At 41.7% G+C, this 15,193-nt stretch overlaps 1 protein-coding gene across 2 annotated transcripts in view; it reads left to right on the top strand.

Annotated features, from left to right (window-relative positions):
• Window positions 1-3,188: 3,188 nt before the first annotated feature.
• CXADR (CXADR Ig-like cell adhesion molecule) overlaps window positions 3,189-15,193 on the top strand; it is a 35,234-nt gene continuing 23,229 nt past the window's right edge. For both annotated transcript variants that reach the window (XM_065829189.2, XM_065829187.2), the window contains exon 1: window positions 3,189-3,327. In XM_065829189.2, the coding sequence (XP_065685261.1) occupies window positions 3,276-3,327 (52 nt within the window). In that variant the 5' untranslated portion in view covers window positions 3,189-3,275. The remainder of the gene's footprint in view (window positions 3,328-15,193) is intronic.

Genomic DNA, 15,193 nt, shown 5'->3' with positions numbered 1-15,193 from the left:
GCCAAATACCCCTGAGTCCTCTCTCCTGCTGGCTCTGGCCTGAATAACAGAGCAAATGAATGGAGTCTGCGGATCCAGGAGAAAATGTGTCTCAGAAAAAAATGCAAAGACTCCCTCCTACAAGTAGAAATCCAGCTTCAATGTCTGAAGGGTACTAATCGCTCCTTCTCTTTATCTTTCTTCCCCATTTCTTTCTCTTGCCCTTCTTGAGATGTGTTGTTATCCATGTTAGAAAACATACAGCCCTATGAGGAATTTCTCCTCAGGAACTGCGGTGGCTGACCACATGATGGAAATTGAAATGGAAAATATTCCCATTTTCCTTGTATGGTGTGATCTGTGTAACGCAAGCATGGATGATTTCCATTTCATTGCTTCTGCAGGTCAAGTCTATGGATAACTTCACCCGACACTCTTCTGCCCTTCCCATCAAAAAACCAAACCAACAGTAATTTCACTTTGTGGAGGGTCAGACAGACAAGGAAATATTCAAACCATTTTATTCAAGTTATGAAAAGTTTAGTTTTGATATACCAACATGTGCCACCACACCATTTTGTAAACTTATATTAAAATTATTTCTGAATTTGTGCTTTTTGTGTAAAAACCTATGAGTAAAAATAAATAAATAAATGAAATAACAATAAAAGACTGTATTGATATTATCATTTTATTTCAAGATATATATAAATCTAGGCTGACAATAATGTAGGGGTTCTCATACTGAAGTTTTTCTTAAACATATTAAATGAATTCTTTATATTTACATAAATTTTAAGATACATGAGCATGAGACAGCATTCTCCATCAAATAAATGCTAAACAATCATCCATTTGAAAAATGTGGGTCTGGACTGCAGGCCTCTGCTCCAGTGGATATATCTTCCTTGTTCTGCCTTCACCCTGGAGCCTTTTTTGGGCTTCATCCAAAACTCTGGCACTAGTAGAAACCTGTTCAAAAAATTTTGAACTTGACCTTTCCCTTTGTGAGTGGAATAGTTTTGGTAATTTTCATAATTCTGTTTTTCCCTCATTGTGTTTAGTGTTCCAGGAAGCATAGGCCACTCAAAATCTCAGAATGTCACATCCTCTAATAAATCTGGTAGCTTTATGCCTTATTAGCCTGACCAATGTTTGCAGTGGGTAAGCAGGGGTTTTTTGCTTTTTAAAAATAATTATTATCCAAACATTGCCTTTTGATGTACCCTTAATTTTCAGGAGTGGGAACAATGTTCAGGAGTGTGAATATGACTGCACCAGTGTCACTTTTGATTGAAATGAGACCAGGAATAGGTTTGTCTAAGCTAGACAAAGTGTGGACCTCATGTTTCCTAAATGCAGTACAGTACTTATTTTAATTAATAGCTAAGATTTATTTCACAGAAGGGCGAGCATCTCCATTCTAATGACGAATCATTTTCTCTTTCTGTAGTGACTGTGATTGCCTCATTATACGTTCCATGGTATATAATTTCTGTGTTGACACAAGTGGATGTACAGCAAAAAACCTCACTCAACCAGTCAACCTAGGATACTCGAGTCAGATTACCCTTTAAAGCACAAGTCTGCAGCACATACAAAAACAACAGAACAAAACAAAGTCTAAATATCCCCACTTTGACGTTCTGGTTTCTTTAGCTTAACATTACATGAACAGTATTTTCTTTCCTTCATAGGAGGGAAAGGCAATTCTGTTCTGTCATTAAATAAAATGCTTGAAATCTCCGGATTTAAAATCCTATGCATTGCATATAGCATCTAGCATCTCGCTGGGTAGATTCGTTTTTAAAAGGAGATCTAACAGACATTGTGAATTGTCATGTCTTTACAAGATATGAGCAGTATTTACCTGTATCTTCATGGAAAATGACAATGCGTTTACCCTACTTATCAAAAAACAAATTCTGAGCTGGCAGGTAAGAGCTCCTGCTTTACTGAGAGTAACCATCCATTTTGAAAAACATCAGTGCATGTTCATATATTCATTATTCCAGCAGAAAAAGAGACAACGCTGATTTCATCACTAGGAATCCTTTATTGAAAGAAAGGTGTAACACGTCCTTTTTAGCTAACCACCTTATGAGTGGTTACCCATTTGATCTAATGTTTTCAGTAAGGGCAGAAGGAACTTTATTATGACATCAAAGAAAAATAATAAACAGTAATATGATCCCTTTCAAAATTTGTTTGGACTACAAAATCTGGACTACATACCTTTTGCATTTGTGTAAATATTTAGTTATGAGGACGCTTTCTTAATATAGACAGAGCTGTGGACGTGGCAAAGGACATGGTACAACTTATCCCTTTACAAGAAAAAAACAGCGATGGAAAGACATTTATGTCATTTAACAGCTTTGCTATTGCACTATATAGCAACATATGCACAGCAATATATTCATCGAATGTGCTCAACTGTGGAGAGTAAAACTCGTCAAGTTTGCTTTATCTTCTGATAAATGTAACAGAGGGTTTTGCTATATGTGTTGTACAAACCATGTATTTCTGAAATTGGCTGGGGTTGCCATTTTGAGCGCTGTGCAGCTGCCTCACATTACCAAGTTTTGATTGCACCCTTCTGCAAACCATCTTATCTTCCTTTTGTCTTGCTAGTTTTCTTCAGTTCCAGATCTTTCAGTCAAAATACGTATGCGCTGCGTAAGGAGAGCACAAGACGTTGCAACAGCGTTGCCATGGGGACTGACGAAGACAAATAGACGAGTCTTTTTGGTGCTCATACTAACGGCGCAAGGGCCACCACCTGCCGGGCGGGAGCGATGCCCCGCGCTCACGGCGGTGACCAGCCCCGCAGCCCGCCCGCATGGCGTCCTTAGCGTCACCTCAGCTCCCACGGACAACCCTCACTCGCTCACACGGGGCTACAGGCGCCCCGGCCAACGTGCGATCACGTTTCTAGCGGCGAGCCCGGGGCGGCAGGGCCGGTGAGCCCTACCCGCAGGCGGCGCCGCCGGGCGAGGCGCGGAGGGCCCCGCGCAGCCCGGCGGAGGACTAAGGCTGCCCTTCGCCGCGGTGTGCGGGCACGTGGTGGCGGCCCCGCCGGGCTCCGCAGCCGCGCTGGACGGGCGGGGGGCGGCAGCAGGTACCGCCGCCAGGGGTGGGCGCCACCGAGCGGCCGTCGGGGCGGGGCTGGGGCGGGTGTCGGCCGGAAGTGACGGGGCTGGGCTGATTCACCTGCTGGGCGGTGCGCGGGGGTGGGGGAGGCGCCCTCCGGGAGGGAACGGCGGGTGTCGCTTGGCCGCCGATCGCGCCGCGCCATGGAGCCGTGGCCGCCGCTGCTGGTGTCCCTCGTGCTGCTCTGCTCCGCAGGTGAGCGCCGGGCGCAGGTGGAGGGGAAGGGGTGGGAGGGAGGGAAGAGAGGTGACGACGGCGACGGCTCTGCGGAGCTGGAAGAAAGGACGGCGGGGCGCTGCTGCCCGCCCGGCTTCTCCCCTGGTGGCCGGGGAGCGCCTGCCCGCCACACCTCTGTCCGTGCGGCCGCTCCTGCGTGTGTGTGTGTGAGGGGGGGAGAGGCAGCTGGGCTGGGGTCTCCGTCTCCGCCAGCCCCTCTCCCGGGCGGGCGTCGCCGCCCACCCACTCCCTGCCTGCGGCTGGGTAGCCGCGCCTGAAACGCGGTGCCCGGGTGGGCGCTGGCGGCTGGGGCGCGCTGCGGAGCCCACCTGGGCTTTGTCCGCCGCTCGTCGGCGGGACGGCCAGCGCCGCTGCCGCCGTTTGTCTTTCTTCCCCTTATCCCCCACCCACCTCTGCCCATTCCCTTCCCGGGCAGCCCTCGGCGTGGCAGAAACGACCCGTCCCGCTGTGGGCTCCGTGTGTCTCCGCGGCGTGCCTTTCCTCCAGGTGGCGGCGGGGTCTGTGCGTGATGGGCTTTCCACGCCGCCCCCGGCGGCACTACCGTGCCGTGCTGCACTACCGTGCCGTGCTGCACTACTGTGCCGTGCTGCACGACGCCCGGTGTCGCTCCCGGCGTCCCGCCTCTGGCCGCGCCCCGGGCCGGCGGGGCCAACGGTGTGAGCGGCGGGACGGCGGCAGGAGCGGGTCCCGCTGCGGGCGTGTAGCCGGGTGGTCGCCACGCAGGAAAACCGAAGTGAAAAGAGCAAGAGAATTAAATTTAAAACCCCGACCCTGCACTTACAGTAGTCCTTTAATATCTGGATTTGACGTCGAGCTGATCTCGCTTTGGAAGGGTGGAAGGGGCCAAGTACCTTCCAGGGAGCCCTCGCAACCAGATTGTCACAGACCTCATGGCCACGATTGAACTCAGTGGAGGAAACGGGAGAAAATTTGGAGGGGAGGGAGAGGACTTGAATTAGATGGATCTAAACGCATTTATTTTTCTTGCTGAGAGCAGACAAAGGATTAGATATTTTCAATTAAAAGAAAAAACCAAAACCAGAAAACCAACAACAAAAATACTACCCAAATCAAACAAAAAAGCTACCAACCATGTCTGGGCTACTAAAAAGTAGGCAAATGTTTTTAATTTCAAACATTTGGTGTTATTAGGTTCCTGCAATTAACTGAGTTGGAGTGCCATGTTAATGTTTCCTAAATATATCTTTAAAAAAAAAAAAAAATTTCTACTAAAGTTGACCCAAACTCATGTGAAACTGCAGAAGATTGCAAAACACCTGTGGTGGTTCAGGTTCACAGTAAAACGTGTGTCAGTGGTGTCAGGAGGCCAGTTTTTGTTTCCTGTTGAAATGTTAATACCTTTGATGTCACTGCTCTTTTGGGAAATTACTCACAGGATCAAAATTCTGTGTCTGTAGTGGAGTGATGAACTCTGATCTCCAGTATGAAAAGTATTGGTAGTTCTGCATTAACTCTTTCTTTAAGCAGAGTTAGAAACAATATAGATGCTGTGTGAGAACTATGAGTTACTAATATTTAGTTGACAGGGTTAACAATTAAGATTTATGTTGAAACACTTCACATAACTAAAGCTGTGAAAAAAGCTTGTGAGTAGAATTTTTGTATGTACTGTGGGTGAGCTGGATCACTTCTGGGATATCAAGCACCATGATACTATAAAGCTAGGAATAATTAATATATGAAGTAATGTAGAACCAGAACAAAATTTTACACTTTAGATGTGCTGAAGTGTACAGATGTCTTCAGACTTTTATTCGATAATTTTGTAAAGAAAGTAATATATTTGTCTTTTGATTTGGAGTGTCTTTTGCGCTGTTATTTGGATGACTGTACACTAAAAGACATAAATTTCACAGTCCTCTGAAGGAAATAATTTAATTATATATATATATGAGTTGATACGTCCTCTGAGCTTGCTTGTGCTTTTTCCCCCCATCAGACTGAGTTAATATTTCTGGGTCTGCGTTCCAGATAGACATTACTTCCTTCACTGAGGGAACGGATGTCAGTAAGTTGCTGTTCTCCATATGGACCCAACTTGTAGGAAGTTAATTTTTGTGCAGTTGAGTGAAAGCTGTTGGCAGTGGAGGATTATCTAGGTGCAGAAATCTTGTGTTTGTGGTACGGGAATAATTTGTCATGTTATTTTAAGGCTTGCACCATGTGCTATGTTTTCACGGTTTGGTTTTTTTTCCGCATGTAAGCTTTGTTTTCCTTGTTATACTATCGCTAAAAGTAGATAGTTCAAAATAACTGATTTTGTATAAATAAGAAGATGTATCTTGACTGTACAAAATACACCTTCAGCAGGCAATGGGGGCTATACCATTACATGTTGAAATAGGAAAGTGTTTGGATTTAAGGTGTCTCTGAACTCTGCTTAAGGTCAGCTTCACAGTCATAAATAACCAAATTGGGGACTTCCCTTTCACTTGCAGGGAGGGAAGAGTTCATCCTTGAGCATTTTCCAATACTAGGGGAGAACAATTCATTTCTGCTCTATCTTTCTCATTAGTAATGAATGAATTCTGGTGAATGCCTTGGTATTATATGGCTGTGCAACTGATAAATAACTTGTGGCAGTTTCTTCTTGTATTGGTGCTTTTGGAAGATGACCACAAAACAGGTTGGTGTAGTGAAATTCAGTATGGTATGAATTTACATTTGCATGACTATCTCTGCACCCATAACAGTTCTTCTAATTGTACTAGTTCTTCTCTATCTAAAAATGCACTTCAAGTCTGTGATGAGGGAGAGCTTGATGGCCGTTTGAAGGGTCTGTTTCCTATTGATATGTATTGCAGTTACGTGTGATCAGTCTTTCTAGGTAGTTGGGGATTCCCGAAATGTACAGAGTTTGTTTAACTTAAATAAACACTGTATAGCTGTCATCAACAAATCCTGGAGTAGGGTAATAGAAATTATGTACCTCTTCAGATCTTGAAATATTTTATTGAGGTACCAAGTATTAAACTGTTTTCCAAAACGCAATACAGAATTCAGTTTTAAAGAGGAAAGCTCTTAAGGGCTGGCAGATAATCTTGTTATGCTTTATGGATGTGTAAACTGGTGTATTTTTTTTTGTTGTTGTTGTTATTAATTCTAAGCTTTCCAGAATGTGTGATCATCTCAAGAGCTAATATAAAGAAAGTCTATTGTTTCTCATTCAGTGGCACTGAGCACATGTTTGCCTATGGGTGACATCAGGGGGACTGTGTACTTACTGGTAACCTCTTACTGACTATACAGTGTTGGGGCATCATCATCTTATTCTATTTGGAGCAAATTCAAGTTTGTACAGGGTTTTAGAAGACTGAGAATACATGTAGGTGCTTAACTTGTGATCCTGATTTAACAAATAAGATGCTGACCTACACCAGTTAAACTTTAAAATAATATGTAATGGCAGGACACATTTAAAATAACTATGAAATGTTAACATAGACAGATGAGTATTTGTCTTCATATAGGTATAAAAAAAGTGATTGCATATGTGATGATCCATCTAGCCTTCAGAAGATGTGATACAAAATAGTAATGCTGTGCACATAAATGCTCAAATTGATGCTCAGAGTTTGAGGAGAGTTTTAAGGTAAATAACTAGGCAGGAGTTTATTTAGTCTGTAGTGATATCTCTTATTGCTGCTCTTGTGGTAGTGTGGTTTTTGTTTTTTACAATAGTAGTAGTAGGTGATTTTGTACTATATTGAAATTCTACAATGTGTGATGCTTTATTAATAGAATAGTAAGCTCTTAAATAAAGTATGGGTGAGCTTTAAGAAAAGGTTGGGGTTATTGCCCTATCAAACTTGCAAAAGTATTTCCAATAACATGCATGCAGGAGCAGAACCTAATGTAGGCATGGTAAGTTAGCATTTGGTGGCTAATACACTTTGTCAAATACGTATAATAAGAAACTTAAGCCTGTTCATGTTTTTATGCATGGAACAGGATCTTGCAGAAAGTTAAATTAGGAGAAATTTGCCTGTCACAAGAGTAAAATGATCATTCCTATCCCAGTTTCTGAATTGCTAAATCCAGTACACTTCATCCATTGCAAAGTAATTTTAGCAAGTTGCAGGGTTCAAGTTCTTAAGTGTCCATTGATGTGAAAAGTTATCTGAAGTTCAGGACTCCTTTCCTAGGTGTCCCGGATTTTAGCATTTCAAGAAGTATGAAAAACTTTAACCAGAGCTGACTTAATCAACTAGTTACTGCCATGACATCAACTGTGCGATTTGAATTAGTAATTGTGCCTTAACTAATCTGTGTTTATCAGAAGGTATTTTATGCATTCAGAATGCTGCTGCAGAGATTATTATAGCTCATCACTTCGGTCTCCCCCTGTGCTGGCTTCCCCTGTGTTCCATCAAACTTCAGCTTCCTGTCTGTCTTCACTTCCAGTGTTTGTCACAGCCTCTTCCAAAGCTGAGTTTGCTTAATATAGAGATGAAACTGTGACTCCTAAATGACTGGTTTAGATTCTACTGCTGCTTTACAAAAAATACATTTTTATATGAGCACTTCTATGCTTTGCTACTGATTCCATTCATGCTTTGAGAAATTCCTTGTCAGTATCTTGAAATCTGCCTCGATATCTGAGCATTGTAGAACTCATTTGCTGCAGTGTACACAGAGGTTTGTACAAACCAAGGAACTTGTTTTTGAGGCCAGTATTGTTTCATCATACTTCCTAACTAAATTAATAATTTGTTGCTTGCATGCATCCTTAAGCTCTTAGTGGCGATGATTCTCTTTTTGCTCTTGTTGCAATTTCTGGTTCATTTAGTGGAGCTTTTAGATGCTGTTTAAAGCATAAATACAGAGAAATTTTAACATTTGTGTGTCTCACCAGCTTTTAAGAATGCCTCCCTTCCCCCCATTGCATCAATTTAGTTGCTCTTCTTGGGAATTCCTCTTTTTACTAATTTGCATCTTGCAGGAGATGGTTGTAAGAGCCACTTCAGCCTGTTGCCATGGGAGTAAGTGGCAGTGAAGCTATAGTTCTGTGGAAACCTGTTTCAGTAGCAGCTTGGACATAAGCAGCCCCTGCATCCTTGCTGGTTATTTCCTTTACTGCACAACTGCCTCGATTGTGTGAGTCCATGCCAAATGGGTGTAAGCTGAGGCAGCGTAAAACTTCCATTGATTTTTTTTTTTTCTTTTCTTTTTTTAAACAGTTTAGATTGTATGATTTGAAACAAGAGTTTGCCAACAACTTGTCCTGGTACAGGGCAGTAACGAGTAACAGGAAGGATGGCAGAAGAACATTAGGAGGAAAACATTCTGCTTGATCGATGTTCTCCCATAGGAGGGTAATGTCTGTATAACCTTGGCCTCAGAGGAGCATAGTTGGGGAGTCTGACTACATTGCTAAATCAGGCAATCAGTTGAGTGGCTAGATGTTACCTCAAAGTTAACTTTTGCATCCTGTTTCATGTTGTTTCTGCCTGTTCCTTTTCCTCATCCAACTCAATGAGATTGAGTTGGAGTTGTAACAAAAGAGAGTCAGCTGGAAGCTCAAACCCATATGAGTGGAGTATATTGCTATTGACTTCTTATGATTATTTTTTTTTTTAATGTCACCTACTTATTGGATCGTGTATTTGAAACTTGTGATTTGATAGAGAGGCAAGATTTGGAGCTTTATTGGCTGTAGGCTGGAACCATTCACCAGTGCTGTGATGTCCTTTAACTACAGTTAAGAAGCATCTGAGGTACTTGATGGTCACAAGTTTTGCAGTTCCACTTGCTGCTACATTTTTTAATAGATAATGTTTTTCATACCCTACAGCTAAAACCACTTAGTATGTTGAAAGATGATTAATCAACAAGAACTATTTGGTGTGTGTAGAAGGAATGATGAGAATTTCATGAATTCACAACTCTTAACTTGTACAGAGTAAATCTGTATTGGCAACTGAAATTTCATATATTCACTGATCCTGCATTTTCACTTTTTCCTTGTAGATATATTAGCAGCATAAACTACAAAGAATGTTTCATCTCACTTCTTTTAAGGCATGTAGAATAATGTGTGTATATATACATATTTTAAAGCCTCCGTAAGTTTTTAAATTACTAGTTAACTTTGTGACTACATAGGGTGGATATTCTAATTCTTTGAGCTTATTAATTTCTGTCTGTTTCTTACATGGGGGGCATTGAGGGAAGCAAAAGTGGGCAGACAGCCACTCCTTTCTGTCATTGTGATGGTTTACCTTTTTCTTTAAAAAAACAGCAACAAAAAAAACCAACCCAAAACCATAAAACCCAACTGTCTACTGCTGAATGAAATAATTTTCAATCTTAACGTAAAACTTGCATGATGTGCAAGGAAAAAGCATTGCCTGTTCAGTAGCTTGGAAAAGCCAAAACCCCTTTATTCAAGTGAAAATAATATGGCTGCTCAGTTAAGTGTTTGATTGTACTTAACTCCCTGATGCACTGACTGACAGATGTGCTTAACACATTCACACTGCGGAAGAGCTGCTTCATTCAGTTTCCTTTTAAATGCCATCAAATTGTCAGGAAAAAAAAAATCGAATCATGTGACTTGTGTAAGCCTTCAGTAGCAGTTTGTAATGGGAGGATAAGTGACTTGCAGGGCTAAAAGCAAAAACAACCCCTGCAGTGGACATAGACTTGATAGAGAAGAGGTGGGCTCTTTGTGTGAATAAGCTGTGTCAGGATTAGGGTTCAGATTTTAAGTTTGACTGAGAAGAGTCTTGGTTGGCTCTCATTTAATTTTACACTATTTAATACTATTTCTAGATGGTTTCTTAATGGCTCCTAAGTGCAGTCTGAAGGTACAGTTTCACATTGCACCTAGTTGCATTGCAGATGTGATGCGGTTACATCTGATGTAACTTCACATGTCTGTTGAGCTTGTTCCTGCTTCCAGCCATGGTGTTGGGTTCCTTCTTCCCTTGCTCCTGTCAGAGCAGCATCGCACAGCTGCTGTGTTGAGTCCATTCAGCTGATACAAATGAAAACTTTTTTTTTTTTTTTGGTGGAGTGTGTTGTTTTCCTGCTGGGTGAGTTCAGCAATACAAAGTGTGTGGTGGCTGTGCAGTGTGGAGAGCTGGCAGCAGCGTGGTTGGTGTGGGTGTAATGTGAAATTGCTCTCTGTGGGTGGGGTTCCCTGGCAGGGTAGCCAAACCCTTATCAGGGTTACTGCAGCCTCAAAGCTTTTCTGTGCTTGGCTTTGTGCTCCCTGGCTTGTGCTTGGGGGACTCTCCTTCACAGAACCCCCTCTGGAGAGAAAAAGCAAAACTTCCTATGCAGAGTCAGTTTTTAGTGGAGTCAATTTTTTTTCTGGGTTTCTGACTTTTTGCATAAAGGGAGGTGACCGGATCAAACCTGAGGATGAGATGGCAGGACCTCAGCAAATGCAGTGTGTCCTAGTTGCCGTTCTCTTTATACTGCCACTTGGATTAGGTCATGCTGGATCATTTATGTGACCAAGCCTTAAGACTCAGAACTCATAGTGACCTTCTGCAGATGTTGGGCTGCTCCTGTGCTTATAATTAAGATTAACCCCAATTTTTCTTATAGTATACCCTTCTCCTTTAAGTTGTCCTCCGAAAGTTTATATTTTCCTTCAGTAATGAGATACAAATGCTCCCTCTCCACTTGATAAGTGAGTCCCTCTCCAGTAAGGTCATCAACTGCTGCAGTTGCTAGGAGACCCGGCTGATGACTTTGGGTTTAGCAACAAAAAAGCTTCAAGTATGTGCTGAACAAGTAAGGAGCACAAGGACAGTTGTAAGAGGAAAGGGATGTTGGATAGAATCTGAAGGGAAAGGCGATGTTAGGGAAGAAGCAAAAGTTGTGGGGCAAAAAAAAAAAAACATGAGTAAAGCTTTAGCCTGTGATTTTTAGGTTTTCATAGTTGTTCAACTATTCCAGCTGATCTTGGTGGATTACAATTGAGAATGAAGTTAAGCTCATGCTGGGTATTTGCAGAGTTGGGGTTATTTGTAATTCTGTTTTTATAAGTCTTAAAGTTAAGAATTTTTATATTGGATTGGGAGGATGAATATCTTCTAACTGAATTGTGCAGAATGTTTTAAATTGGGGCATGGGGATGCAACACTACGTGAATTAGAGCTAATTATTCATTTAATGCTGTCTGAGGACATCCAGACTGAAATAACTTTTTTTTTTTTTTCTGTCATTGAAAAAGTCTGCTTAGCCTGCTTTCTGTTACGTGTGGGGTTTTTGTTTGTTTTTGTAATTGACAGGATTTGTGGATTCAGGTTAACTTTGGTAGATACTCAATAACTTAACGATTACTGTTGAATTGATGTATTTTGTCAGATTTTTCAGGCTAGCCCAATAAGGGATTGCTTCACTTTGGCTTCTGTTCAAAGCAGATCACCTTAAGGTGGTGTTTGTGGTATTTTGAAGGGGAATAAGTCTTCTGAAGCTGTTCTGCAGAAATTGTGAGCTTAGAGTGGCAAAACTTCCATTTTTGAAACTGGTTGGATTTCAGTGGTTGCTGAAAACTGTTTCTTCTGTGAGTCTTGGGATCAGACAGCAGAAAGGGATATAAGACTCAGTAGTGGAGTCCACTTTAATTGTGGAAGCAGATGAAAAGAAGTCAGAAATAGGCAAGGAGGAAGTAAATCTGTGCTTTGAAGTAGTTGTGCCACGCTGGTTACTTTAAGGTTAAGTACAACAGGAAGACTTTGCCCAGTAAATGTGCCTCAGAAAATTGCTTCTTCCCCCCACCCCGACTGGCCAGAAGAAGTAAAGTTTGGAATACAAATACACTGTTTTGAGACCCAACAATGGCAGAGCTGACTAACCAGGTGGTAGAACTTTGCCAGGCTTATTCTGACATGTAGGGGTTTTTTCTGTATTTTGCTTGAAGTGCTCCTCCTGTTTCATCAGGCTTCTCTTAGTAGCTTATGGCAAAACCTTCCTCCATGTGCATAAGCCTTTTAGCTGTACCACCTGTGGAAGAAGGTGTCCTGAAATCTTAACTGGACCAGAGCTCTGGCAGTTTGATCTCTTAGCTTCATTCTGCTGTATGTAAGGCAGCTGAGATGAAGTGTGAGAGGGATTTAAAATCTTGTCTCTACTAACGCCAAGTGTCCATATAAAACTCAAGCTCTTTTCTCCAGATATTGCTTTGTGGATTTAGTTTCTGGAACTATTTTTATATTTAGTTTGGGACTAAATGGACTAGGAAGAGGAGACAGTGTTTGGAGCAAAGCTTGGAGCCAAATCTCTCCTAGCTGAGTGCTCTTGTTCCTGCGTTGTCTTTACTTCCTCTGGCTTCATAAAGTGTGCCTTTTCTGCATAGTAGAAGGGCTTCATGAAGATGTGAGTCTTGACTAGCTTAGAGAGCACTATCCTGGGAAGTATGAAATGCAGGTGTGAACATATTTTGTCTCTGTTTCTGTCTTTGGGGATTAATCGATGTTCTCCTTAGTGGTCTTAGGCTAGTATAGAGAGGCAAGTTTTTAGCTCTGTTTTGGAATGGGCCTGAGTTTTAAGAAGAGGCTTATGTAATATATTAATGTCAGTAGCTTTGGAAATGTTAGATGTCAAGTGCTTCATGCTTTTGCTAAGATAGGGTGGTGGGTTTTTAAAATTTTTTTAACTACTTTGAACTGTGCTTTCTGTTAAGTTTGTGTTGTAGCATTGTACGGTAACCACAGAGTGTCAAGCATGGGAAAAATATGATCTGTGGAGTGTATTAAACATTAACCGTTCAACACTTTTGATACTAGCAGGACAGTACTTTCTTTGTTAGGAGAAGCTTTGTGATTTACCTTTTTCAGTGGTAGATTATCTTGAAAATCTGAATTCTCTGCAGAGTTCTACAGTTATTGCACGCTAAAACCAAACCTGCTTTTTGGATACATATCCACTATAGATTCAGGTGCAGTAATGCTGTATCACTTTTTATTTTATTGTTTTATTCACTGCTGCGTGATTATCTTGCTTTTGGTAGTTCATTGCCTGTTGAGTGCTTGTTCCTTTCCCTCATCTCTTGCTTATTTTTGCCTCAGGTGAGATTGTTGTGAAGGTTAAGCATTCTCCAGTACCTAGGTACCTGATTAAATTAATAGGACATGTATTGAGCTAATTTTATTTTGGATTCTGCGCTGAAACTTTTGATGAGAATATCTGTGTACTTTGGCTGTTAAAGAGAATTTTAGAGTTTCATTCTGACATAAAAAGTCCCCAATCTGTTGAATTTGCTTTCTAAAGGGAAGATGGCTAATTTTTTTGTCATTCTATTAAACCTCTGTTTTAGTTCTTGCTCTTATTCCTTTAATGTTTACTAAGTTAAAGGAGACTCGTTAGCAACGTTTCTTTGTGTTGCTCTGTGTCACATGTCTCCTGGAAGAACAGTGGAGAAAATAAGTATGACTAGAGCTGGTAGAAAAACTGGAATTGACTTTTTTTCCCAGGTTGCTTAGCCTGAGTTTCTGAAGCCTGATATAACTTCTATAGAAACTGAAGTGGGGTTAACCCTGCTTTAATCTGTCTCAGACCTCATCAGGTCCAGGGACACAATGTTTTCAGGATTTTTTGTGGCATGGTGATGCCTGCCAGAAGTTGGAGGGTTTATGATGCAAGGAAAGTAAGTTGCACCAAAGCTTCATAGCATTTTTGGCCCAAGTTCCAGAAGGCTGAGTGTGATGGGGCCTTGCTCTTGCTGTTGGAGGCAAGATGCTGGAGTCTGAGAACCCAAATCTGAAGCTAGGCTTTCTGGCCTTTGAGGATCTGACTGGTAAAGGTGGGATTCAGTTTGTGGTATGGTCAGTTCTGATCAACTGTGGTAAAACAGCATAAGCAAACTGCTGCTTGTGGCCATCTCGGCTCTGCTGATGTGAGTCAGCTCCGGGCTGCTGTAAAATTCACTAAGATGAATAATGTCAGATACTCTTTTCCCTGTATTTTTGCAAAGGCAACTTTTAATCCACTTACATCATTAGGAGCACACTGCCTTGTTTTGGCATTGCTTGAGGATATTGAAGTTTTGTGTAGTGAGGAAGCAGAAGACTGAGATGGTGGCTTCTTGTGGGGATTTCAGCCATGAAGGGGACCTGTGTTTGGTTTAGATTGTGCCAGTAAAGACTGGGAAGTCTCCCTCAGATAGGCACTCTGCACTGTGTACCTACCTCAGTGTGTACTCTCTACTTGACAAGGGTGTAAATGTAAGTTGACTCCCTCAGTTCTATTGGCTCTTATTTCAGAAATGTGGTTTTGAAATAAGATGTTGTAGAACTTCTGTATGAGTGGAGGTGGGAAAGGAAGAACTGGGGAACTTTGCTTTATTAATATCATTAGAGCTAGCTGAAAAAAGTAGATAAGCTATGGATGAGTGGGGAGTTGATTATTGAGACTGAAGTCAAGAGGAAAGATTTGGTCACAGCTATTATACTCTTCTTTCAAATATAGATTATAGATGTATAAACTGAAGCATCTCTCAAGTGAATTTTATAGCTGGTATGTCAAAGCACTAATATGCATTTCTGGTTGTCATTGGTATTTACTTACTAAGGCTTCATTTTGTGGAGAAAAGCATGTATGTGTTTCCAGCCATTCCTTGTTTATAAGTGGGAATTGGCAAACAATTTTTTTTTTGGAGAGCCTCCTATCAAGTTGAAGTACAGTGCAAATGCAGATTGTGGATGGATCACATATGTCTTGAAGTACAGCAACATCTCTGAACTCAACTCTTACCCCATGTAGAACCAGCCTGCGATTCTTTGCAGTTGTGCTCCTTGGCAATTGTCATTTCAGACATCATTCTGAACCCGGCAGCAGTCCTGCCTTG

This window comes from Patagioenas fasciata, chromosome 1 (genome assembly GCF_037038585.1).
Source record: "Patagioenas fasciata isolate bPatFas1 chromosome 1, bPatFas1.hap1, whole genome shotgun sequence".
NCBI classification, from domain to species: domain Eukaryota; kingdom Metazoa; phylum Chordata; class Aves; order Columbiformes; family Columbidae; genus Patagioenas; species Patagioenas fasciata.
This window is presented reverse-complemented; position numbering and strand designations above follow the sequence as displayed.